This window comes from Bufo gargarizans, unplaced genomic scaffold, assembly GCF_014858855.1.
Source record: "Bufo gargarizans isolate SCDJY-AF-19 unplaced genomic scaffold, ASM1485885v1 original_scaffold_1772_pilon, whole genome shotgun sequence".
NCBI lineage: Eukaryota > Metazoa > Chordata > Amphibia > Anura > Bufonidae > Bufo > Bufo gargarizans.
Window position 1 is genome coordinate 30,828 of NW_025334508.1, and position 26,698 is coordinate 57,525.

Genomic DNA, 26,698 nt, shown 5'->3' on the forward strand with positions numbered 1-26,698 from the left:
GTCGAAACCACATCCCGGCAGCCGCACGCGTTTTAGTCCCTGATATTGGGGCGAAATCCACATTTGGATCCCAAAGATTTACAACTGCAAATCTGTGGCAGAAGTTCAAGGTGCTACAGAATGATGCGTGGTGTGAACATACCCTGGTGTCTTCCTGCGCGCTAGTGTATCACCATTCTGACTGTAACACGGCGCTCACAGGGGGCTCTGCTGCATCTCTGTATGGATCCGATTTCCTAGGGAGGGATGTACTGGGTCTGGCTCTGTCAGACGCCATATTATGGAGGTATTAGTACTCCCAACATCCATGGTATAACCACAGGATACGCTGTAAATGTCTTCAAGGGCATCTGTCAGCAGTTTTGTACCTCTGAAACTGGCTGTCCTGTTACATGTGCGCTTGGCAACTGAGGGCACCTGTGTTGGTCCCATGTTCATATGTGCCCGCATGGCTGAGAAAAATTTGCCCACTGGCTCCTGGTATTGCCCATACGGCACAGGTAGGTTAGCGTTAGGTCCCAAGCTACTTGAGATACCTTGGCGCGGTGCCCGGGCTCAGCTTTGTCCTTTATATAAGGATATATTGGCTAAATTCTCAATTTTAACACCAGTTTGAGGGTTTAGTCAGACTTGTTTGTTTGCACCTTCCTTATTAATGTTTTTTTTCCATGTTCATATGTGCCAGCATTGCTGAGAAAAATTATGTTTTATTATATGCAAATGAGCCTCTAGGAGCAACGGGGGCGTTGCCATTACACTTAGAGGCTCTGCTCTCTCTGCACTTTGATTGACAGGGCCAGGCATTATGACGTTTACACTGCCTAGTCCTGTCAATCAAAGTGCAGAGAGCACGGAAGCTGCAGAGAGAGCAGAACCTCTTGGTGTAATGGTAACGCCCCTGTTGCTCCTAGAGGTTCATTAGCATATAATAAAACATCATTTTTCTCCACAATGCGGGCACATATGAACATGGGACCAACACAGATGCCTTCAGCTGCCAAGTGACCATGTAACAGGTCAGACAGTGTCATAGGGACAAATCTGCTGACAGATGCTCTTTAAAGGGAATCTGTCACCTCCCGCAAGCATTTGTGCAACTTTCAGCACTCCAGCTGCTGTAAAACTACAACTCCCAGCATGCACACTTGTTCGGCTGTTCTTGTAATTTTCATAGACGTGAAAGGAGGGTTCTGGGAGTTGTAGTTTCAGAACAGATGGAGTGCCCTGATTTAGCACATGCTTTAGTACTGCTGGAATGGACTCCGGAGCTCTCATTAATATACGGTCATCCCTGTTTCTCTGCTAAAATACACTGACGGGGGCTTGCTCTTATAATGGAGAAGACCTTCTGTATGCGAGACATTACGCAGCTCTCTACAAGGGGGTGCAGTGCTCGACTGATGGCTTTATTGATCGCTGTGGATCTCAGCACCTGGACAGCCAGCAAGCAAAACTTGTCATTATGGCATGTCATAAGTTTCCGAAATTATAGGTGCCTATTGAAGTTGTAGGTGGCACCCCTGGGACCCCTAACCCATCCGGTGAGTTGGATGCCAGCCATAACATTCAGGCAGATGGAGAGGTGGCCACGTGTGCGGAGCTCTCTCTACCCACTTCTAGGGGTGTTACGTTAACAGACGGGTCGGGGGGGGGGGGGGGGGTCCCTGCTCTCCACATAGGTGGGTCTACCTCTATCAGACATTTATGGCATATCCTGTAAATGTTCCACGCCTGAGCACAGAATACTCCCCTTAAAGGAGTTGTCCAGAATAAGGAAAACATGGCTGCCTACTTCCAGAAGCAGCGACACACCTGTCTGGTATTGCAGGCTCTGCTCCACTAAAATGTAAGAGGCTGAACTGTAATACCAGATGCAACCTGAGGGCAACTGTGGTGCTGTTTCTGTAAGAAAGCAGCCATGCTGATCTAATCCTTGAAACCTCCCTTTAAAGAGTTAATCCTATCTCATATGGTGACAGCATTGGTGGGATACACTATCGCTTTGTGATGGCATAGCCCACTTTGTGAATGGCGTTGTAGTGTGCATACGGTAACCACCCTTCCATTCACAGTCTATGGACTGCTGAGCAGAGAGTGGAGAGGTGGTAAAGCATGCACAATACCCTGTTATCGGCCATGGTGCCAACAACCAGACCCCCAGGGTGGGTAGGTTATAAATGTTTGCGGCTAACCCCTTAACATGGTTCTCTATAGGAATTTTAGAGGTCACCACATCTTTTTCTAGTCTATAGGATATTGGCAATAGCGACCAATCAGATTCCAGCTCTCATTATTCAATAGCCCTTTGGAAAACGAAAGGAGCCTTCTGATTGGTTGCTATGGGCAACGGCAACACTCTGCACCAGTTTTGTCGCTCCACCTGTGCAGTTTATTCTATTTCCACCATATTTTTTGGGTACTTCCTATAGTATTGTGACAGGAGTAACACTACTGAGAATAGACAGAGAACAGAGCGGACGGCAGAGCCCTGTGCTCCCTCCTGCCCGCCCCTCTGCCCACTGACTGCTGTCATCTCCTCAGACAATAAGCTTGTGCCGCTGTTTTTGTCATCTAATTTGACGTGGACCTCCTTCCAGCCAATCACAGCGCAGTCTGACTGGGAAGCAGCCAATGGCAGAGCGCACAGCTCGGAATTATCCCGCCCCCCTCCCAGTCTGCTCCAGGGAGGGGGGAAACTGCAGAGCAATGGCTGCACTGTGTCAACATCTCCAATGTGTGTGACCAGGGCGCCGCTCCTACGTGTCAGTTCAGCCCGGGACGGCAAGGTAAGCAGCGGTCCACCGGTCACGGTCATCTCCGCCGCCGTACGGCCTTGTTTATTTCTATCTGGTGTTTAAGCCCACCTCCTACTCGGTTAATGGTGGAGTACCTTGGGACGGGAAGGGTTAATGAGGATGCGATCTGTCAGTCCATATGGCCAGTGTTTACGCCTATGTTATAGCGCCCCATCTGGCAGCTCGGGGTAATTACCAACACAACTTTTTGAGGGCTGTGTAGTTAAAAAACATTTTTTTGTGTGTGTCATATGGTTGGGGGGGATGAGAGACCGCCAGGACTGCGCCGCCGTCATGCGCACGCTGTAATACAGCGTATAGCGGACTGATAGAGGCCTGTACTGTAGTCTGCGGGTATGTTCACATGACCGAAATCTGAACTTGTGACCCCTTCAGCGGTGCTAACCTGTGCGTGGACAGCCGCTTTCCTTCTTTTTTTTTTTTTTTTTTTTTTACTTTTTCAACACGTTTTATAAAACCATGCGTGAAGAAAACCGCGTCGTATAAAGTACGGCGCGGATTTCCCAGTCAGAGGCGGGTTCTGATCAGATCTAGTGTGGAGCGACGCATTCCGTCATAATAGAAGTCTCTGCCGGCCACTTCTGTTATGACGGAATGCCTCTTATAGGCTTCCGTGGTGCATGCCGTCATGGTCCGTGGTAGTGGAATCCATAACGGAATTCTTCCTGAACCTGAACCTTGTACGCCTGCATTAACTAATCAGATCTTGTTTGAGGAGTGTATTCACGCAGCGCAAACTTAAAAGGGAACCCGTCATCAACGTTATGCTGACCCCACTGAGGGCAGGATAAATTAGTGACAGAAATGCTGATGTCAGCGATGTGTCAGTCATGAGCTAAAAGTAAGTGGTTGCCGAGAACCAGCATCATAATCACTGCGGCTCAGGCCTTGAAAAGAGTCAAATCTACCTGAGAAGAGTCCTGGTTATTCCTAATCTCCGCACACATCTGCTGATGATTGGCAGTTCTCTCCTAGAGAGAAAACTAGGTAGAAGACGGTCAGTCATCAGCAGGTGGACAGGAGATTAGGAATAACCATGACTCTTCTAAGGGTACTTTCGCACTAGCGTTTTTGTTTTCCGGTGTTGAATTCCGTCACATGAGCTCAATACTGGAAACAAAATGATCAGTTTTATCCTAATGCATTCTGAATGGAGAGCAATCCGTTCAGGATGTCTTCAGTTCAGTCCCTCTTACGTTTTTGGGCCGGAGAATATACCGCAGCATGCTGCAGTTTTCTCTCCGGCCAAAAATCCTGAACACTTGCCAGATCTGGCATTAATTTAAGTGTTCTGGCAAAACGGATCCGGCTTTCCGGTCTGCGCATGCGCAGACCTTTTAAAAATGCAATAAAAATTAATACCGGATCCATTTTTCCGGATGACACCGGAGAGACGGATCCGGTATTTCAATGCATTTGTCAGACGGATCCGCATCCGCCTGACATATGCCATCAGTTTGCGTCCGGATTGCCGGATCTGGCAGGCAGTTCCGGCGACGGAACTGCCTGCCGGAATTCTCTGCTGCAAGTGTGAAAGTACCTTCTACTTCCTCTGTCAGCCCCTTCCACTCTGTGATGGACAGGGCCAGGTTCCTGCATAGACCTCTCCCCGGGCCCTGTCCATCAGTTTCTTATAATACATACAGTGTAGAGGGCACACGAGAAGTGATGTCAGCGCGCTGTCCTCAGCTCTTATGTAAGAGGAGCCGTCCCGCTGCCTCCGGGTAATTCTGCACCAGTACACGTGGGATACTCCTCGGGGTAATGTTGCAGCCACCGTGACCGATGTGCCCACAGTCTTTGTTATGTGGTATGTAAGCTGACAGTCCTGACACTTTAATACATCTCATCATATTACAGCCTGACGTGTGGAATATTAATGAGGTTATCACATGATTTGAGATCATATAGTCCATGACCACCTCTTTCAAACAGAGCCAGAACCAGCCCTGTACCTCACATGGGTCCAGAGATCCCTCCATTCATGGCTGTAATTGCTCTGCTAGAAGTATTTCCGGCTGGCAGGTCAGGGGGCGTCTCAATTCTCAGGCCGTGTCCTTTCTGCTGCACCTTTCTCTCACAGCTCATGGGATGTCCTTTCTTCTGCAGCTCTTTCACGATCACAGCTCGGGGGTGGTGGTGTCCTTTCTACTGCAGCTCTCTTCTTATCACTGGTCAGGGGGTGCGTCCTTTCTGCTGACGCTCTCTCCATGTAACTGTCACAACAGTTGATATGGCTAATGCCAGTTGAAGAATAGAACTGAGCATCTGTGACCACCTCAGCTGGGAGGTCAGAGGAATAAGAAAAAAATCAAACAGCAGGTGGCGCTATACAGACAGATTTTATTGAATAGCTCAGTGGCTATGCCAAATTTTTTATTACATGCAATTACAAAAGTATTCAGATCCAGGCACTGCTGTGAAAAATGTTTAATTAATATATATATATATATATATATATATATATATATATATATTTATATATTATTATTTTTTTTTTTTTTCGTGGGACAACCTCTTTAACCCCTTTAGTTGTTATTTAAAGGGGTGTTCACAATTTGTGCTGTTGTGACATATCACTAGGATAGGGAATAGCTTTATGATCAGTAGGGTCTGACCTCTGAGACCCCTATAGATCTGGAGCATGAAGGGTCTGGAGTCCCTCTGCTTCTCCTCTTGTACAGAGAAGCTCAGGGTCTGCAGGACACTACAACGCCCTTCATGTGAGCGGTCCATGCTGTATGTAGCTCCGTACACAGCGGAGAGGCTGGGAGCACAACTGTGCCGGAGCGGACAGGGAGGGGACTACCCACCAATCAGAGCGAGAGAAGCCACGCTGTGGACCCTGGGCCCGGAGAAAAACCTAGCTCTCTGTAGTGTCCTGATTTCATGGACTCAACCAGAAGAAGGAGGAAGCTCTGAGGGTATTTCCACACCTGCTACATCCATGTTTGCTGCAGCGGTCAGACCTCAGCAGTGCTCCGGACTTATGATCTTTCATCAAATCTTTCGAAATATGACACCGATATAAATTTTTTATTTTTTGTACCAACACGATTTATTGCTGATCGGTGGGGTCCACCATTCTTTAAAATGAAGGGGCTGCGGCGTTTTGGCTTTGCCTAAATGTTTCCTTGCACAGCCCCAGGCCTGGCCAGCAGGTGCTCCATTTACTAGGGGGCTGCAGTGCGCCTGGACTTGGTCACCCCTCTCACCAGTTGGGGTCCCTGCGGTCAGACCTCCCCGATCAGCAAAGGTTGGTATAATTGCACACCTACCTAAAATCTCGCTAGTGTACCAGAAGCCACTTGTTTCATAAGGGGTTGTCTCATTTCATGCAGCAAAAGTTACTACAAGGCACTTACTAATGTATTGTGATTGTCCCTATTGCCTCCTTTGCTGGCTTCATTCATTTTTTCCATCACATTATACACTGCTCGTATCCAGAGGTTACGACCACCCTGCAATCCATCAGTGGTGGTCGTGCTTGTACACTATAGGAAAAAGTGTCGGCCCCTCTGGTGACCGGGACCATAGGAGCGCACATAGGTTGGTGCTTTATTCTATAGTGTGCAAGAACGACGACCACTGATGGATTGCAGGGTGGTCATAACAATGGATACGAGCAGTGTATAATGTGATGGAAAAATGAATCGAACCAAAAAACAAAACAATGTGGATAATCAGAATACATTATGAAGGGCCTTGTATTAACTTTCTCTACATAATAAATGATATTTGCTGAAGTGAGACAACCCCCTTAATGCATTACTCAGACGCATATTCTACCTTCTTTATAATTTATAAGTCTTAGTGGTAAGGCAAAAAGCAATTTCACTGGACAAAAAAGTCAGACTTTGCTTTATTGCATCATGTGGTTTTGTGGTTTTATAGATACCAGCCTATTGTCATATAAGACCTTTTCGAGAGTTATTAGACGGCATCTGTCAGCAGTTTTGTACCTATGAAGCTGGCTGACCTGTTGCCTTCAGCTGCCAAGCGCACATGTATCTGTGTTGTTCCCATGTTCATATGTGCCCGCATTGCTGAGAAACATAATGTTTTATTATATGCAAAGGAGCCTCTAGGAGCAACAGGGGCGTTGCCATTACACCTAGTGGCTCTGCTCTCTCTGCAACTGCCGCGCCCTCTGCACTTTGATTAATAGGACCAGGCAGTGTAAATGTCATCACACCTGGCCCTATCAAAGTGTGACAGTGCGGTAACAGCGATCTGCAGTGGCACGGGCTGCCGGTTGCGATGTAACCTGGCACTTTTATACTTCGGATTACAGATAGGAGCCTACCCCGCAACGTATATAAAGTACGCAAAAAGTTAAAGGCTATGTATACCTTTTGAGGGCATTTTCTTTTATTATTGCATTGTACTCATTTTGAGCTAAAAGTCATTTTTTCAATTGGTCCTTACTAAAAATGTTGAACCCTTTTCTCTGTACAGCTTTGAGTTTATGTAGTAGCAGGATCTGAATTTTTGCTCTTAGCTGATGGCTCCTTATCTCTGATCTTATAAACATTAATTATAGCTCGATTCTTATCTTACTGATAGGAATGTGGCTTAAAGGGGTTATCCAATTTCTCAAACTGCCCCAACCCCCCCCCCCCCCCCTTGTGTGCTGGGCCCCTCACAGTTACATCCGTGTACAGGGAGAAGCAGCAGCGGCGGTGCGGGGACCAGGAGTGGCAAGGGGAGCGGGCTAATAAGGGCTGTTTCACACGAGCGAGTCCATTGCAGGAATCACGCTCCGTGTGCGAGTGTAATCCTCCGCTCTGGACTTGCAGGAGCGCACGGCATTATCATGATTTATAATGCTATGTCTCTCTGCATGGCCTTTTTTTCCCACAGAATCATAGTGACATAAAGCTGTCAGTATGATTCTGTAGAAATAAGGTCAAGCAGAGGCACATAGTATTATAAATCATGATAATGCCGTGCTCTCCTGCAAGTCCAGAGCGGAGGATTACACTCACACACGGAGCGTGATTCCCGCAATGGACTCGCTCGTGTAAACAGCCCTAAGTATATTACCTGTGAGGGGCCCGGCACATGGGGGGGCTGTTTGAGAAATTGGATAACCCCTTTAAGGGCTCGTGCACATTCGTATTTTGCGGAATGGAACAGCTGGCCCTAATAGAACAGTACTATCCTTGTCCGTAATACGGACAATAATAATACATGTTCTGTTTTCTTGCGGAACGGAAATACGGACATACGGAAACTGAATGCACACAGAGTAACTCCCGTTTTTCTTGCGGACCCATTGAAGTGAATGGTTCCTCATACGGAAGCCTGTATTAGACAGGCAGATGATTGCTAACGAGCATTTGTAGTAATGATCGTTAGTGACGATCTGGCAGTGCAATATTGCCGCCAATGAACGAGCAAACGCTCATCTGTGCTAATCTGATCTGCTGCCGGCAAACAATGATTCAGTATAGGGAAGAGCGATGCTATAACTATTGCTCCTCTCCATACTGAGGAGGAGATCGCTGCATATAATAGCAGCGGTCTCCTCTCCTAGTGAGCAGGTGACTGCTGGGTAGGAACACTTCCTTCCCGACAATCGCTGGCAGAATCGTGTTGTCTAATACAGGCTTTAAATAAGTGTTTATGACCTTTTATTAATTTAGAGATAAGGTTTATTGGATGACGGCACAAAGTTAAAGGGACACTGACAGGCCGAATAAGCATAATTATGTATATATGACAGCACAGGTCTTCTATTGTGTAATAAAACATATAATTATAACCCCTGTCCACCTTATGAATACTGTAAAATTATGTTTTATAACCTGTTAGAATTGCTCGTCTTTCTGCCCAAGGGGCGGCGTTTCTGCTTCACTTCTGCCCAGGCAGCCTCCCCTCAACCGCCGTTCTGAAGCGCCGCCCAGCTCATCAATATTCACTTCGCTGGGCGGCTTCTGTTGTTCCCGACATTACAAGATCCGGCGCATGCCCAATACAAATCTATGGCATCGGACTCCATTTCATCTTCTGCGCATGCGCCCGGCACCCTCACTGATTTTGTATTGGGCATGCGCCGGATATCTCAAGCAAACACCTAACACCATTGTTTCTGCTGGCACCTTCCAGTATTACACCCATGGTCTGATGCCATATTTTTTGTCCACTGTGCGGGGACCCATAGAAGATAGTAGTGCGGCTCACACCTCCAGTGCTGAGATTGGTGTAAAAAATTGTGATTTCCAGAATGCAGATACAGACAATGAACAAGCAGGGATGCTGGGAGATTAGAGTTCAGGAGCTTAGAAGAATGTGAGCTTATCTTGTCCGTTCTCATCCACAGCTGCAGAGGGTCTATTTGGAGAATGCCAAGCACCGTACTGTGGGCGTCTGATATTTGGGGCAAGGTTTACACGCTATCCACAGATGGGCAGCAGTGGGAACTGTGTAAGGACGGACAGCTGGAGTTCAAGCGGCTTTCTGCCGTTCAAGCATGCTGCTGGGGAATAGCCTGCAACCATCAGACCTACGTCTACGTACATACCAGCGATTTACCCATCCGATATCAAGAAGAGACATATGAGAATCAGGTACAAAGCTCCACTGCAGAGCACTGCAAGTCCCAGCATGCTCCGCACATAGAGTGATCGACATCAGGAGGATCGGTCAGCTCTCCTGACATGTCTCTTTCAGTAAATACCCATAAAATAAACAATTCTGGAGCAACTCTGTATTATCCCGTTCCTCTGCTACCCCTCTTGGAAATATCTAAATGAACTGACAACTGGATGTTGCCATAATAGGGTCAATAGGATGTGTCCTTATACAGTCTGACATTGCCAGCACTGACTGGGAAAAGTCAGATTGTGCTCGTTCCTGCTCCATTGACAAGGGGAATGTTAAAGGGGCTGTACAGTCTTTACTAAGTGATGACCTATCCTCAGGATCTGACACCCTGACGATCAGCTGTTCGAGTGTAGTTCCGTCAACCTGGTAATGGAGGATGCTCGTAACTACCGCACTGCTCCCATTGAAGTCAATGATAGAAGTACTGTAGTAACAAGCTCCCCCACTACAAAGTTGACGGTGCTTTGTAGTTCCGCCGCCTATATACGCCGATACAGCTAATTGTGAAGGAGGGCAGGGTGTCGGAGGGCATCTGAGTGACCTTTCCTCAGGAGCACTGTGCTCCTGGTGCCCAATAGGCTCTCCTGCACCGAGATCGGGAAAGTCGTTTATTTGCTGTGATAGCCTCGAGCCTTGGGAGGTGTCCGAGGCTATCACAGCTATAGTTCCTATGCAGCGCTGCCTGTGAAGGATATCAATAGGAACACACTGAATCACCCATAGACCTCAATGGTAATTCATTGCAGTCTATGGGAGAAGCAATCAGATGATCACAAGTTCACGTCCTCTAGGGGGACTTTAAAAAAATCTCCCCATATTAAAAATCTAATTAAATAATAAGAAATGTAAAGCTCATTGGTATTGCCATATCCTAAAATGCCCAAACGATTAAAATATAAACGTATTTATCCTGTCCAGCAAGCACCGTAACAGGAAAAAAAAATCAAATTGGCCGATTTTTTTATCGTTACTTCACCTCCCAGAAAAACTGAATAAAAAGTGAACAAAAAATCATACACATTCCAGAATGGTACGTGAACCCTCACTGGGGTCAGACTATAGCGATGCAAAGAAAAATAATCAGTTTTTTCAAAGTTATTTTTTTAGTATTAAAACAAAATAAAAATGATATAAACGTGGTATTGTTGTAATCTTACTGACCAGGAGAATAAAGTTGAAATGTCATTTTTACTGCATAGGGAACTCCATAAAAACGAAACCCATAAAACTGTGGCGGTATTGCGTTTTTTTAATTTTTTTATTCTACCCCATTTGGAGTTTTTTTTTTCCAGTTTCCTGATGTATTGTATTTAATTTGAAATAGTGCTATTAGACAGCGCAATAAACAAGCCTTTGTAAAGCTATGTGAAAGAAAAAATAAAAACATTATGACTCCGGAAAGGCAGGGGGTGAAAAATGAAAACTCAAAAATGGAAAATCATCAGGTCTTATAGGGGTTAATATTTTCTGCTTTTAGGTGGTCATAAGATACTTGGTATACTCCTGGATTTTATCACCCCCTTCTTCTTGATGGACTCATCGAGTTTATTAATAACTGTACAGTATAAGTTCATTTTTGGTCCTTGCGCTACATTTTGTACTAAATACACAGGCGACCCTTTAAACCAATACTTTATATGTGAGTAAATGTCAGCTTTTCTAGGTTATGTCATACGTTGCACAGTAGGGGGCACTGTTTTGTTGCTTTACTGAGGACAGATTGACTAAACCACAGCAAAGAGTACTAGAAATCACACTGCAGAAAAACTGGCCTATGAAACGGTGGTCCTCTACATGATGGGATCACCTCCCTAAAGATGTATGGTATACACCGTATTACTGTCACGTATTGGATTTATTCATTAACTTCAGCTTCTGTCTGTGTTCTCAGCGCTGGAATCCAGTGGACGGGTTTTGTGACAGGCTTCTGCCCAGTGACCGCTGGCAGTGGAGTGACGTCACCGGTCTGAAACACCAACCTCTGGACAGCTTTAATCTACCCTCATCACACTGGGAGTGGGAGTCAGATTGGTATGTGGATGAGAACATAGGAGGAGAACCCACAGAGAAAGGGGTAAGTAACCCATGGACCATTTGCAGACAGCAGTCACATCATAAACACAATAGACTGTACACAATGCAGTTTTCTCTGTTGGTTTGGAAGTAAAAATTATGATATCCCTGTTCTTGTAATGTTATGTAGTGTGGGGAGAACCCCTACTGTTCTATAGAGAACATCTCATAAGGTCTGATAGTCCATCAAGAACCTCTTGTAAGGGCTACTAGTCCATAGAGAACTTCTTGTAAGGTGTGCAAATCCATAGAGGACTTCTTGTAAGTTGTGCAAATCCATAGAGGACTTCTTGTAAGGTGTGCAAATCCATAGAGGACTTCTTGTAAGGTGTGCAAATCCATAGAGGACTTCTTGTAAGGTGTGCAAATCCATAGAGGACTTCTTGTAAGGTGTGCAAATCCATAGAGGACTTCTTGTAAAGTGTGCAAGTCCATAGAGGACTTCTTGTAAGGCCTGTTACTCCACTCCTCTTGCTACAAGTCCATAGATAATTTCTTGTGAGTTTGCTAGTCTATATAGAACCTCTTGTAAAGTCTGCTACTTTTTACAGATAACTATATAGAGATCTATAGAGATCCTCTGGTAAGGTCTTCTAGTCCATAGAAAACCTATTGTGAGGACTGCTAATGTATAAAGAACCTCTTGTAAGATCTGCTAGAGTATAGAGAACCTCTGGTAAGGTCTGCTAGTTCATGGAAAACCTCATGTAAAGTCTGCTAGTCTTTACAGAAAACAGATAATCTATAGAGATCCTTTTGTATGGTCTTCCAGTCCATAGAGAACTTATTGTAAGGGTTGTTACTTCACACAGAACCTTTTGTAAGATTTGCTAGTCTATAGAGAACATCATGTAAGTTCTGCAAGTCCATAGAGAACTTCTGAGGTCTGCTAGTGTATATAGAACCTCTTGTAAGGTTTTCCAGTCTTTACAGATAACTGATAATCTATAGAGATCTTCTGGTATGGGCTTCCAGTCCATAGAGAACCTCTTGTAACATCTGCTCCTGTATAGAGAACCTCTGGTAAGGTCTGCTAGTCTTTACATATAACTGATAATCTATAGCAGTGATGGCTAACCTCCGGCACTCCAGCTGTGGTGAAACTACGACTCCCAGCATGCTCCATTCATTTATATGAAGTTTTGAGAACAGCCAAGCAAGTGTACATCTTGGGAGTTGTAGTTTTACCACGGCTGGAGTGCCGGAGGTTAGCCATCACAGATCTATAGAGATCCTCTGGTAAGGTCTTCTAGCCCATAGATAACCTCTGGTAATATCTGTTAGTCTATATATTCTAAGAAAAAGTCCTTGGCACATCTTTTAATGTCTGTCAGTCTTAAGAGGAACTTACTGAACGTTCTCCAGTTATCAACCACCATTTAAAGGGAACCTGTCACTGATTTCAGTGGTCTGTCACTGCTGTGATAACATTTAGTACTTTTATAGTACTGGTCTGCTGTCAGGTCGGTACCATAAAAGTACTGAATGTCATCACAGCAGTGACAGACCATTGAAATCAATGGTTCCGTCTGTGCTATGCTGCCCTCAGTGACAGCAGCATAGTACAAGTGACAGGTTCCCTTTAAAACCTTCCTCCAGTTGTAAGGTGCTTGTATTATCTTCTAGTCTCCGTACCCATTTCTTCACACATTTCATTGTCGTCCCTTTACTTGAAGGGCTGGACTTACGCTATAGATTTCCCTGCAACATACACAAAGGATAAGAAGTGGAATTCTTGTGTCCGGCGCAGAAGATGGATCCGTTACAGAAGATACAAGTCTAGAAACAGCTGGGCAAAGGTACATTTTCTTCTGCATGAGCGTTTTAAAATGTGAGGAATACTATATATGAAAGCTATAGGTGAAGGATGCAGCGCAGTGGAGTTTGAATGGAGCAGCGGCGGTCCAGCATGCACCCGTTTATTTAGAACCCCTAAGGTGTATTTTCTCTTTTGAATATATCATAGTATTGGATGGTATATGTAACGTTCAGTGACAATATAATTTTTTTCATCATGTCTTAGATTCCCTCGCACATTGATAAAGAACAATTGCCAGATCCTTTCAATGACATATCAGTTGGAGGATGGGACATCATCGATGAACCTGTGGGACGTCTCTCTATTTGGGCAGTCTCTTTGCAGGGGAAGGTATGAGTGTAATGTATACATTCACGTATATTATAGGACAGGACAGCGAGCCAAAATATTTTTGTAATCAATAACAAGGAGACACGATACACCTCAGTACCTCCTTACTGTCCAATATATACGATGCAGCCAAGTCAACAATCATTGGGGGTCATTTATAAACCGATATACACCACTTTTTGGCATATATCTGTCACAGATTGTGGTGCAAAGGTTATTTGCACCGCAATCTGTGACTTTTACCCCTTTTCTGCTGCTCATGCCAGGTCTAAAAAAGATTGCTTGGGCAGGAAAAAGGGCGTGCCGGCCTGACCGTCTCATTTATTATTTTCTACACCTGTTTTAGGCGTATTAACTTATCAAAATCTAGGCCAGCAAGGGAACGGGTGTAGATTTAGACAGGCAGATATTACAAAGTTATGTAGAGGCCAGCTACATAAATTCAGCGCATCCACCGCCAGCTAAAGGAGTATTAAGATCGGTGTCTAAAACACTGGTCTTAATAAATGACCCCCATCATTTTTAATATCCTACAACCATATGATATACAAGGGTTCCTGGAGATCAGTTCAAATTCCCTTGAAGACGGCACAGATTAGAGCATGAAAGGCAGCGGGAGAAATGCAAATGTTTGGTGTGCGTTATATGGCCCTGGTAAGGCTGAGTTTACATCAGCCTTTCCGTTCTCCTGCACCGTTCTAGGAGTAGAAGAACGGAATGGATGGATTGGGCACATAACTGAGCCGAACGGACCTACGGGCCCCATAGACTACAATGGGGTATGTTCGGTTTCCGCGCAGAGAAAGATTTTTGAAGCAGAGACAAAAGTTGTGCGTGCAGGACTTTTGTCTCCACCGCAAAAATCTTCCTCTTAGCAGAAACCTAACGGACCCCATTATAGTCAATGGGCCCATAGGCTTTGCTCAGCTCAGTTATATGTTGAATCCTTCCTTTCCGTTCTCCTACTCCTAGAACGGAGCAGGACAAGGAAAGGCTGAACGCTGATGTGCAGAAGGGGTTATTAGATGAGCAAGCTCTCATCTTGTTACTCCTTCTTTTTCAAAAAAAAAAAAAGCCCCCCTCATTTATAATATTTAGGGAGGATGTATTTTAACCATTAATATAAACTTTTATGCAATTTTTATGAAAAATTACATTTTGACACAAAATTCCACAAAGGTGCCTTTGTAGTTTATAATGCTGGTGGTTAGGGTGATTTTTTTATTTTGTAAGTTAGGTTTTATTTATACATGTTGAAAGTGTAAAACATCCAAAAATCCTTGGCAGCGAAAAAGGTCAAGCGTGTCACAAATTATTTAGTCAGTTGTAATAATCAGAAATAAAAACTTGGGAAGCCCTCTGTAAATGGTCAAAATGAAAAAAAGAAGCAATACTCGCCCCTTTTTGTTCCCTGCTTCTTCCAGCGAAGCGCTCCGGTCCTCCCCGCCGCAGGCGCCGCTGATCTCAGTGTTATTAGATGTGTTATTGGACCATATGAATACGAACACCAGACTTTGATGTTCTTTTGGTAAATATTAAAATGTCCAGTTACTATTATGTATTTTCTCTCAGGTTTGGTACAGAGAGGATGTCTGCCATGCCAATCCTGAAGGATCATCCTGGTCAGAAATAGAAACGCCTAGTGAGGTCATACAGATAAGCTGCGGCCCCGACGACCTCTTATGGGCTGCTTTATGGGAGGGACAGGCCATTGTAAGGAAAGGTATCGGCAGGAATAACCCTAAAGGTAAATCTCACCGTATCATATGCTCTTGTGTATTATTTATTCGTAAGCCCTTGTACAGCAACTGGTCTTAAAGGGCTGTGGCCACATTCTTCTTTACTGAAATATGAAGAACACACGGGTGAAAGAAACCCCATCCACCTAGCATGGTAATAGACAATGAGGCTGGATGAATCAAATCTAGCAGTGCCTCTTAACGAATCCTTCCTTTTCATTCCCATATATTGCCGGAACCCCCACCCATCACAAGAACAGGGTCCCGTGTCACCCGTATGAAGAGAGCAGCAGATGAGGATGCATGCTTCTGTACTCCATCTCCATCAGTACCATGGACTTTGAATAGAGCAGGAGTAGTCATGGCCCATTCAAATGGGAGACACAAAACCCCCATTCTAGTGATTTCTGGGGGTCCCAGTTGTAGGACTAAAGTGATCAGACACTTTTCCGAGTCTGGATAGGTGATGCATGCTGGTCTTTGGACAACCCCTTTAACTTTATTAAGTCTATCACTAATTTGGGCTATCTTCCTGGAGGATACTTTTTTATAACTGACCAGAAAGACGGAAGGCATGCTACTGTGATCCGCTATCTCCATCACTACCATAGACTTAGAGTAGAGTGGCAGTGCTCATGCTCAATCGCTGCTCCATTGAAATGGGGGCTACAAGACCACCTTTTCTAGGAATTATTTGGTCCCAGCAGCAGGACCCAAATGAATAGGCATTTATCACCTACCCTCTGGATATTAAAGGGGTTATCCAAAGTATAAAACATGGCCCTAATGCCTGGGTCTCTCATATAGATTATATTTACCCCGCTCCCTGGCACGCGTGTCGCTCCTGATCCCGCATGTCCGCCGATGCAACTCCCCGACGTGCAAATCAAAACATCCGTCGACAGGGGGAGCTGTCAGTAGCAGGCTGCAACGGGGATGAGTCTCTCTAGCGTCACCCGCAATGCTAGGGAGGTCCATCCCCATTGCGACCTTCTATTGGCTATTTCTCGCCTATATTCATTGGGGGACACAGGAAACGTGGGTATAGCTATGTCCTCTAGGAGGCGTTGACACTAGTAAAAGCTGTTAGCTCCTCCCCTGCAGCTATACCCCCTCCAACCTGGAGAGAGAGCTTCAGTCTTTTCTAGTGTCAATAGAAGGCAAGACCTCCTCTGCAGGGATCTCCTGAAGATTTTTTATTTTAGTTTATTATTTTTTTCTCTTCTTTTAGGTGAGAAACAGTGGTCGCCTTGCCTCCCTGTTCTCCTTGGGGAGCACGCCAGCGTTGGTTCGCCACGCTGCCTCCTTCCCCACAAGAAGACAAGGTGGACCAGGGCAGCCTTGCTCCCCTGCATCCTGCCAGCAGAAGGGTCACTCATCCAAGTCCCTCTTCCAGCTTCCTGCCACTACAGTGCCAGTATCTGAAGGGGTGACCCTGCTGGAGAAGAGGAAGAGTGAAGATGGCGGCTGGACAGATAAGTAGATGCCTGCTCCAGGCCATCGAAAATCTCCCAATCCACCCTATCTATAGTGGGTTGCTTGGTTGAGAATCCGCCGACGGCGCAGGCTGCGCCTCCTTCAGATGCACCCTCCAGAGCTTCTGGCTCGGGCGACAGCTTCTGGGTGCAGGACGATTTCCCCTCTACTGACCAGCAGGGGGTCAAAAACGGGCCTCTAAGGTGTTTCCTCGCCATAATGATTTTTCGGCGGTGGTTTCCCAGGCTTGGGATCACCCAGACAAGCGTTTTTCTGCCCCCAAAAAACTGAACATCCTATATCCTTTTCCAGCGGACTGCGTTTCCACGTGGACATCCCCTCCTAAGGTGGACCCACCTGTAGCACGGCTAGACAAAAATACGGCTATTCCTATAGCTGATGGATCCTTCCTTCAGTCCGCTGAAGATCGTCGGATGGAATCCTTGATGAAGTCCCTCTTTGCAGCCATGGGGTCAGCCCTTAGGCCCGTGTTTGCCTCCGCGTGGGTGGCAAAGGCAATCTCTGAGTGGGGCAGCCAGCTGGACCAGGTCTTAGTATCCGAGGTCCCTGCTCAGGACCTCCGATCCTTGGCACAGCTAATCATTCAGGCAGGGAAGTTCCTCTGCGAGGCGTCCCTGGACGCTGGCGCTCTCATCGTGCACTCTTCGGCACTTGCAGTCACCTTACGCTGCGAGTTTTGGGTGAAGATGTGGGCAGCAGACGCGACTTCCAAGCATTCTTTAGTCGGTCTCCCCTTTGCTGGCACCCGTCTCTTTGGTTCTCGACTGGACGAAATTATTTCTGAGGCCACGGGTGGCAAGAGCACCCATCTCCCACAGCCTAGGGCCAAGCGGGCTTCTCACGTTACGTCAGGTTCCTCACGTGGCAACAGGGTGGGGGGCCGCCTCCTCCTCTTCCAGGACGTCTGGCGGGCCCACGTGTCCGACGCTTGAGCACTCGAGATTGTATCCTCAGGATACCTGATCGAGTTCCTGTCTCTTTCCCCAGAAAGGTTTTTTTCAATCCTGTCTTCCACGGGACCCCGAGCGGGCAGCCGACTTTTCCCAGGCCATTCAGTCCCTCCTAAACCGGGCAGTCATCTCTCCCGTTTCCCTAGCAGAAAGGTTCAAGGGGTTCTTTTTGAACCTTTTTGTGGTCACCAAAAGGGAGGGCTCGGTGCGCCCAATCCTGGACCTTAAACTGCTGAACAAGTTCTCCACCTCCAGCGGTTTCGGATGGAATCCCTTCGTTCCGTAATTGCAGGAATCTGCCGAGATCTTACGGTGGGCGGAGACCCATGTACCGGCAATTTGAGCGATCTACATCCCGGGTGTGGAGAACTGGACTGTGGACTTCCTCAGCAGGACCACTATAGATCTGCGCGAGTATTCGAGGCGATCTGTCTCCGTTGGGGTCGCCCCCCGACGTGGACTTGATGGCCTCAAGGCTCAATCGGAAGCTTCCCACCTTCCTTTCCTGCACAAAGGATCTGGAAGCTTGCGGCGTGGACGCCCTGACCTCCTCTTGGCAGGGGTTCTCCCTCCTTTATGTGTTTCCCCCCTTCCCCCTCCTGCCCAGGGTTCTACGGAAAATCAGGATGGAGGGCATTCTGACGATCCTCATTGCCCCAGAGTGGCCCTGTCGCGCGTGGTACGCCGACCTCGTTCTCCTTCCAGGAGGCGTTCCTTGGTCACTGCCACTCAGAGACGACCTGCTTTCGCAGGGACCGATCTTCCATCAGCATTTAAGGTCTCTTCATTTGATGGCGTGGCCATTGAAACCGCCATTCTAAAGCGAAGAGGTTTTTCGGTGGATGTTATCTGCACTATGATTCAGGCTAGGAAGCCTGCTTCTTCCAGGAACTATTACAGGACCTGGAGGTCCTTCCTGGGTTTCTGTGAACACCGAAACATTCTTTCTCTTCATTTTTCTCTCCCTACGGTCCTGTCCTTTCTTCAATCAGGGTTGGACCTTGGTTTGAGCCTTGGCTCTTTGAAGGGTCAGGTCTCGGCGCTTAAATTTTTTTTCCAGTGCCCTCTGGCTCCCCTCGGGCCTGTAAGGACTTTTCTTCAGGGAGTGGCACATATGGTTCCTCAGTACCGTCCTCCTTGGGATCTGAATTTAGTCCTCTTAGCGCTCCAGGCTTCCCCCTTTGAGCCTCTGCGGGAGATTTCTCTCCGACTCCTGTCCTGGAAGGTGGTTTTCCTTGTGGCTTTCATTTCCATCAGGCGGGTGTCTGAATTGGCGGCCCTTTCTTGTAGAGAACCCTTTCTGGTTCTTCATAAGGATAAAGCGGTTGTCCGGCCTGTTCCTTCCTTTCTTCCGAAGGTGGTCCCCGACTTCCATATCAACAAGAAAATTGTCCTTCCCTCTATATGTCCCTCTCCTTCACACCCTAAGGAAAGGGAATTGCATCACTTGCATGTTGTCAGAGCTCTGAAGATCTATTTAGCTCCCTTCCGCCGTACGGACTCCCTTTTTGTCATTCCGGAGGGTCCTCGCAAGGGATTGGTGACCTCCAAGGTGGCAATTGCACGTTGGATTTGGGCTGCAATTGCGGAGGCTTACCGCGCCCAGGACAAGGTTCCGCCCTTAGGTGCCACGGCTCACTCCAACAGAGCGGTGGGAGCATCTTGGGCTCGGAGGAATCGCGCTTCGGCTGCACAGTTGTGTAAGGCGGCTACCGGTCCTCCTTACTTACATTCACAAAATTTTACCAGGTGCATACTTGCAGGCGGCAGTTTCCTAGATGCCTGCAGGGACGCTTGTTTCCATGAGGCTGTGTTTTTTTCCCTCCCTGTGGACTGCTTTTGGACGTCCCACGGTTCCTATGTCCCCCAATGAATATGAGCGAGAAAAGGAGATTTTTGTATAACTTACCAGTAAAATCTCTTTCTCGCTCTTCATTGCACCCACCCAGTATTGTTGTCCGGCCACAGTTGTGGCTGTTGCTGGTTAGAACCGCGTTGGGTCCTTGGCATGGTTGGTGTTCCATGTTTTTTCTTGGTTGGCTTGCTTCTCCTACTGCGTGTACACAAACTGAAGCTCTCTTTCCAGGCTGGAGGGGGTTTAGCTGCCAGGGAAGGAGCTAACCGCTTTTACTAGTGTCAACGCCTCCTAGAGGACATAGCTATACCCATGGTCTCTGTGTCCCCCAATGAAGAGCGAGAAAGAGATTTTACTGGTAAGTTTTACAAAAATCTCCAAATGTTTTGATTTGGTGACGGGAAGATGCAGCGGTGGCTGTACGGGGATCAGAAGCGATGCGGTTGTCAGGGACCAAGGTAAGTATAACCTATATGAAGGGGCCAGGGCATTAGGGAAGATGTTTTATACTTTGGATAACCCCTTTAAATACTTGTTAGGCTGAGTTAAAGGGTTTTCAAATCAGCACAACTCCTGGATTGGGCATATAGGCATTGTAGAAGTTAATATTAGCCAAACTAATTTACTTAGCCGCTCTGTGTATTATGTGAACAGTCCTTTATTTGTATGGACACCATTTAATACAACTTCACCCCTGCAGCTGACCAGTGGGACAACTTTCATAGGAATTTGTGTGTCACTTTTATCATGTGATTAAGCGTCTCCTATAATGATCCTTGTTTTGCTGCTGTCTGTATTTTTATGCTGATTTTTGCACAGCAGAAATTCTTTATTTTTCAGCGTTAGTCTGACTCGAGCCGTGGAAATGATTTGTTTACTCCGGAGCTGACACATGATTATCTTGTCATTCTTTGTGAAAGTCTTTGATCTAACATATGACGTGTTTCTTATGACAGGTGTTTCCTGGGAGATTGTGGAAGCCCCCATACCCGGAGATAGGATCATGCATGTGTCAGTTGGTGTTCACGTGGTTTGGGCTGTGACTAAGGAACGCAAAGTAAGTCATGCAAGCGTTGTATGTTATCTCAGGTCAGCTCCTTTCACTTACTAATTCTTAAAGGAGCCATTCATTCAGCAAGAAACACTGGAAACATTCACAGATATAATGTATGAGTCATGGAGCGTGTGATGTGCCACACCAAATCCTTATTTACTTACATAATGAATAGGCGCTGGTCAAAATAGCTTGCGCCATAGATTCCCTGACATGTCTCTGGGCTAAAAAAAACAACAACAAAAAGTTGCAGGAGAGCTTATTGGGGTTGTTATAGGTGTCTGTGGGTGTTGTGGAGCTCATCGCCTAGTGCAGATGCTCAACCTGCGGCCCACTAGCTGTTGTAAAACTACAACTCCCACCATGCCCTGCTGATAGCTGTAGGCTCTCTGGACATGCTGGGAGTTGTAGTTTTGCAACAGCTGGAGGGCCGCAGGTTGGACATTCCTGGCCCAGTGCAATTCCTGCCTAATGTAAGAGCAAGCTGCTGAATTATGATCCCAGGCCAAGAAATAATTCAGTTGCTCAAAAATATGACTTATTTTGCTTATTGATATATTTTTGCACCTCTGTTCTCCCAGAGTTTGGACCTACATCTATGACTAACTTTTGATATATCCTGTGGCCTGTACACACAGCATGAACCCTTCATCAGACCACCAAGGATTATTGTATCAACCTCTTCAGTCCCTTAGACCATTAGGATTATTTACATTAAACCATTCACTGCCCCAGGCCACCAGCTATACTGCCGTTAACCCCTTTCACTGTAGTAGACCACCAGGGATTCTTAAATTAACCCCCCTCACTGTCATAGGTCACCAGGGATACTGTAATTAACCTCCTTAGTGCCATAGACCACGAGGCATGCAGACATTAACCTCTTTACTGCACAGGACCACCAAGGATATTGGAATTAACCCCCTAACAGTCCTAGACCACCAGGTATACTAATAATAATTTTTCCCTAAACTTCCAGGGATACATACATTAGCCCATTCACTGTCCTGGTCTACAAGGGGTGTAAACAGTAGCCTTCACTTCAGGCCTGGGTGCTGTATAATACTATTTGCTTGAGGCTGTGTAGCCCTGTATACAATGCATTTGGAAAGTCTTCAGACCCTTTCACCATTTTCACATTTTGTTATGTTGCAGCCTTGTCCTAAAAAAAAAAAAATAGGGGGTCATTTATTAAGACCAGTGTTTTAGTCACCGGTCTTAATAAAGCCCCTGCGCTGGTGCCGGCCTCTACATAACTTAGTCGTATCCACCGCCGATTCTATATGCAAGACAGCTTCCTTGCTGTCTTACATTTAGACCATTTTCTATGCCTAAAACAGGAGTAGAAAATGATGAATGAGGCGGGCCCATGCCACCCCCCTAGACCTGGCGTGATTGGGGAAAAGTCACACATTGCGGCACAAATAACCTTTGCGTCGCAATCTACACCAGAAATAAGCCTAATATAGGTGTATTTCTGATTGGAAATGACCCCCATAGTTTTATCCCCATTATTCTGCACTCCGTACTCCATAATGAGTAAGTGAAACAAGAATTTTAGAAATTTTGCATTGACTTAAGTATTCAGACTCTCTAGGCCCCTATCAGACGAGCGAGTTCCACACATTGGACTCGCAGCGTGTGTCTGGGAGAGCACCCGTACTGACCTCCCTAGCACTGCCAGGGTCGCATAGCATTATCTTGATTTATGATGCTATGTAACCCTTACAGTTCTGTAATGTATTGGATAACACTGCATTATGTCAGTGTTATACAATACATTACAGACCTCTATGGGTTACATAGCATGATAAATCAATATAATGCTATTTGACCTAGTCAGTACTAGGGAGGTCAGGACGAGAGCTGCAGCATATTCGCGCTGCTAGTAGGATGCGTGGGGTTCGTTCGTCTGAAAGGGACCTTACTATTAAACTTGACATTTAGCCCTGGGGGCCTCCCATTTCTCTTCATTATCTTTGAGATGTTTCTCCACCTTGATTGAAGTCACTTGTGGTAAATTCAGTTGATTGGACATGATGTGGAAAGACTCAGCCCTGTCTGTATAAAGTTTCAGACCCGACAATGCATATCAGAGCAAAAACCAATCCATGAGGAAAAAAAACTGCCTGTAGAGCTCAGAGACAGGATTGTGCGGAGGTACAAATCTGGTGAAGGGTGCAAAAAATGACTGGTGCATTGAGAGTTCCCAAGAGCACAGTGGTTTCCAAAATTCTTTAATGAAAGAATTTTGGAACAACCAAAAGTGGTTTCCAAACTAAGTAATCGGGGGAGAAGGGCCTTGGTAAGAGAGTTTACCAAGAACCCGGTGGTCCCAGACTCTCAGACTGCAAGAAACAAGATTCTCTGGTCTGATGAAACCAAGATTGAACTTTTTGTCCTTAGTTCTAAGCCTCATGTTTGGAGGAAACCAGGCACTGCCCAATACCACCCCTACAGTGAAGCATGGTGGTGGCAGTATCAGGCTGTGGGGGTGTTTTTTTTTAGCAGCTGGGACAAGGAGACTGGTCAGGGTTGAGGGAAACCTGAACGGAGCAAAGTACAGCAACAGCAATCTATATACAGTACAGACCAAACGTTTGGACACACCTTCTCATTCAAATAGTTTTCTTTATTTTCATGACTGAAAATTGTAGATTCACACTGAAGGCATCAAAACTATGAATTAACACGTGGAATTATATACATAGCAAAAAAGTGTGAAACAACTGAAAATATGTCATATTCTAGGTTCTTCAAAGTAGACACCTTTTGCTTTGATTACTGCTTTGCACACTCTTGGCATTCTCTTGATGAGCTTCAAGAGGTAGTCACCTGAAATGGTCTTCCAACAGTCTTGAAGGAGTTCCCAGAGATGCTTAGCACTTGTTGGCCCTTTTGCCTTCACTGCGGTCCAGCTCACCCCAAACCATCTCGATTGGGTTCAGGTCCGGTGACTGTGGAGGCCAGGTCATCTGGCGCAGCACCCCATCACTCTCCTTCATGGTCAAATAGCCCTTACACAGCCTGGAGGTGTGTTTGGGGTCATTGTCCTGTTGAAAAATAAATAATGGTCCAACTAAACGCAAACCGGATGGAATAGCATGCCGCTGCAAGATGCTGTGGTAGCCATGCTGGTTCAGTATGCCTTCAATTTTGAATAAATCCCCAACAGTGTCACCAGCAAAGCACCCCCACACCATCACACCTCCTCCTCCATGCTTCACGGTGGGAACCAGGCATGTAGAGTCCATCCGTTCATCTTTTCTGTGTCGCACAAAGACGCGGTGGTTGGAACCAAAGATCTCAGATTTGGACTCGTCAGACCAAAGCACAAATTTCCACTGGTCTAATGTCCATTCCTTGTGTTCTTGAGCCCAAACAAGTCTCTTCTGGCTGGCAGCGTCGAAAACTTCCATTTCCTGATGGATTCGTTTGGCCATTGTGGAAGCGTACCGCGTTAATGGCCGGGCCCCACCCTGCCGGGTGACTGCTCATTTGGACGGGCAGTGGGGGCCTCTTGGTTGGTAGATCATGGGGCTTTGGCCTTCCAGGTGTGCAAGGCGGCTACTTGGTCGTCGTTGCATACTTTTTTCAAGTTTTATAGAGTGCACACCTTCGCGTCTGCTGACGCTTTTCTAGGGCGTAGAGTTTTGCAGACGGCGGTTCTCTGATTGACTGGAGGGTTACTTGTTATGCCCACCCTTGGGGACTGCTCTGTAATGTCCCATGGTCAAACCTGTGCCCGCCAATGATACAGATGAGAAAACTAGATTTTTGTACTTACCATAAAATCTGTTTCTCTTCCGTTCATTGGGGGACACAGCTCCAGATGGCGACCAAAATGGTCGTAAATGCGACCTAGAATTGCTAAATGGCGACAAGACTTTGTAGTCTTGTCACCATTTGCGCCTAGACCCGCCGCTGCTCTGCCGCTTTCACAAACTGACATGGGATTCGCTGCTGTCAGCGCGTGCTATGTTCTTCTCAACAGCACAGGGGAGAAGGAGGCGGTCCCTCCCCTCTGTACTGCTGCCACCAATGGGCTGACAGCAGAGAGGAGGGGGGGAGGGGCTATGGCCACTGCGCCACCAATGAATATCGTTTATGCTTAATACAAACGCAGGCTGCTGGTGCCGGACATATCCCATACCCGGCCCCCAGCCTCTATGTCTGCGCGTGCGGCACCTGAGGGGTTAATAGCGGCGGATCGCAGCGCGCAGTGATAGAGGCTGGGTGCCTAGAATGGGATGTGTCCAGCACCCTCAGCGCAGCTTGCGTTTGTATTCAGGCATAAACGATATTCATCATTGGTGGCGCAGTGTGCACCCCCAACCCCAGTATTATAAATCAGAATCATTGGTGGTGCAGCCCCCCCCCCCCCAAAGTATTATAATCATTGGTGGTGCAGTGCGCCCCCCATCCCCCAAGTATTATCATTGGTGGCAGTGGCAGTTCTGATCGGAGCCCCACAGTGTAATCCTGGGGCTCCGATCGGTTACCATGGCAGCCAGGACGCTACTGAAGCCCTGGCTGCCATAGTCAGCTCCCTGCTGTTGTGTGCACAGGGCACGGAGCAGCAGGGAGCGTGTGAAGTCCTATTCACCCTGATAGAGATCTATCAGGGTGAATAGGAAAAGGGATGAAAGATCCCAGGTTCTGGCCCCTAAGGGGGTAAATAGGTATTAAATAAAAAGTAAAACAAATAAAAATAAAAGGTTAAAAAAAAACACCAAAATATTAAGTTTAAATCACCCCCTTGCCCAATTTTACATATAAAATATATAAACAATAAACAAAAATTACATATCGCCACGCCCGAAAAAGTGAGAACTATTAAAATATTTAAAAATATCTCCTATGCGGTGAACGCCGTAACAGAAAAAAAAATACTAAAAAAACGTGCAATTTGCAATTTTTTTGTCACCTTGTCCCGACAAAAATTAAGTTAGGACTGTTCTATTATGGTCCAGACGTTCCATAAAATGTGGAATGCACGCAGCTTTTTTGGTGTTTTATTTTTTTCACGTGGTATCGAGTATCGCAATACTTTTTTATGGTATTGAAATCAAGTCAAAATTTTGGTATCGTAACAACCCTAGGTAAGACGTGTTTTTTATTTTTTTATTATTATACCGTAATTTAAATGTATTTTAAATTTGGCGACTAAAAATTTAAATTTGGCGACTAAATTTTTCAGGTTAGGAGCCAATGGCTCCTTGATATTTTTTTTAGTCTGGAGCCTTGAGCTCCCACCCAGTCTTTTGTTTAGGGGCCTTTTCGGACCTGTGTGGGTCTGGGTTTGTAAATGGTGTGATATTTTTTATTTATTTAAATTAATTTTTTTGTTGCTTCTCCTACTGCTTTTGCACTAAACTGATTAGCTTGGTCCCTGTAGGAAAGGATATAGCTGAAGAGGGAGGAGCTTACACGGTGTGCTTAGTGTCCGGCTCCAAGCAGCAACAGCTATAATATACCCATGGTCAAAGCCTGTGTCCCCCAATAAACGGAAAAGAAACAGATTTTACAAAAAGTGTTCTCTTCATATCCCAACTGCCATACACACGGTCACATGTCCCTTATCAGCCAATAGAAGCTTGCAGGCCCTTAGTCTCCACCAGTGGCGTACATAGAGAAGTAAGGGCCCCATAGCAAGGATCAAACCAGGCCCCCCACACAGGACACAAGGGTTTCTGCCTAAACCCCTTTCAATGACCCTTGGGCCATTTTTTTCCCACTGCCTCAATTGCTAAAAGTTGTTTCTTTAGAGGAAAGAGTCCTGACCAAGTTTTCACCCCCAGTAGAAGAGGGGATGATCCCATCTGGGCCCCCTCTTGCCCCGGGCCCCATAGCAGTCGCATGGTCTGCCGCTATGGTAAGTACGCCCCTGGTCTCCGCATACACAAAGTTTTACGCCAGGTTTCCATAACAACCCAGCCATTTTTCTTCACTGCTG

At 46.2% G+C, this 26,698-nt stretch overlaps 1 protein-coding gene across 1 annotated transcript in view; it reads left to right on the forward strand.

Moving 5' to 3' along the window:
* Positions 1 to 2,667: 2,667 nt before the first annotated feature.
* TECPR1 (tectonin beta-propeller repeat containing 1) overlaps positions 2,668 to 26,698 on the forward strand; it is a 79,697-nt gene continuing 55,666 nt past the window's right edge. Inside the window, exons 1-7 of the mRNA XM_044274470.1 lie at positions 2,668 to 2,786; positions 9,142 to 9,388; positions 11,317 to 11,499; positions 13,175 to 13,297; positions 13,522 to 13,647; positions 15,220 to 15,394; positions 20,645 to 20,745. Of these exons, the coding sequence (XP_044130405.1) occupies positions 9,164 to 9,388; positions 11,317 to 11,499; positions 13,175 to 13,297; positions 13,522 to 13,647; positions 15,220 to 15,394; positions 20,645 to 20,745 (933 nt within the window). The 5' untranslated portion in view covers positions 2,668 to 2,786; positions 9,142 to 9,163. The remainder of the gene's footprint in view (positions 2,787 to 9,141; positions 9,389 to 11,316; positions 11,500 to 13,174; positions 13,298 to 13,521; positions 13,648 to 15,219; positions 15,395 to 20,644; positions 20,746 to 26,698) is intronic.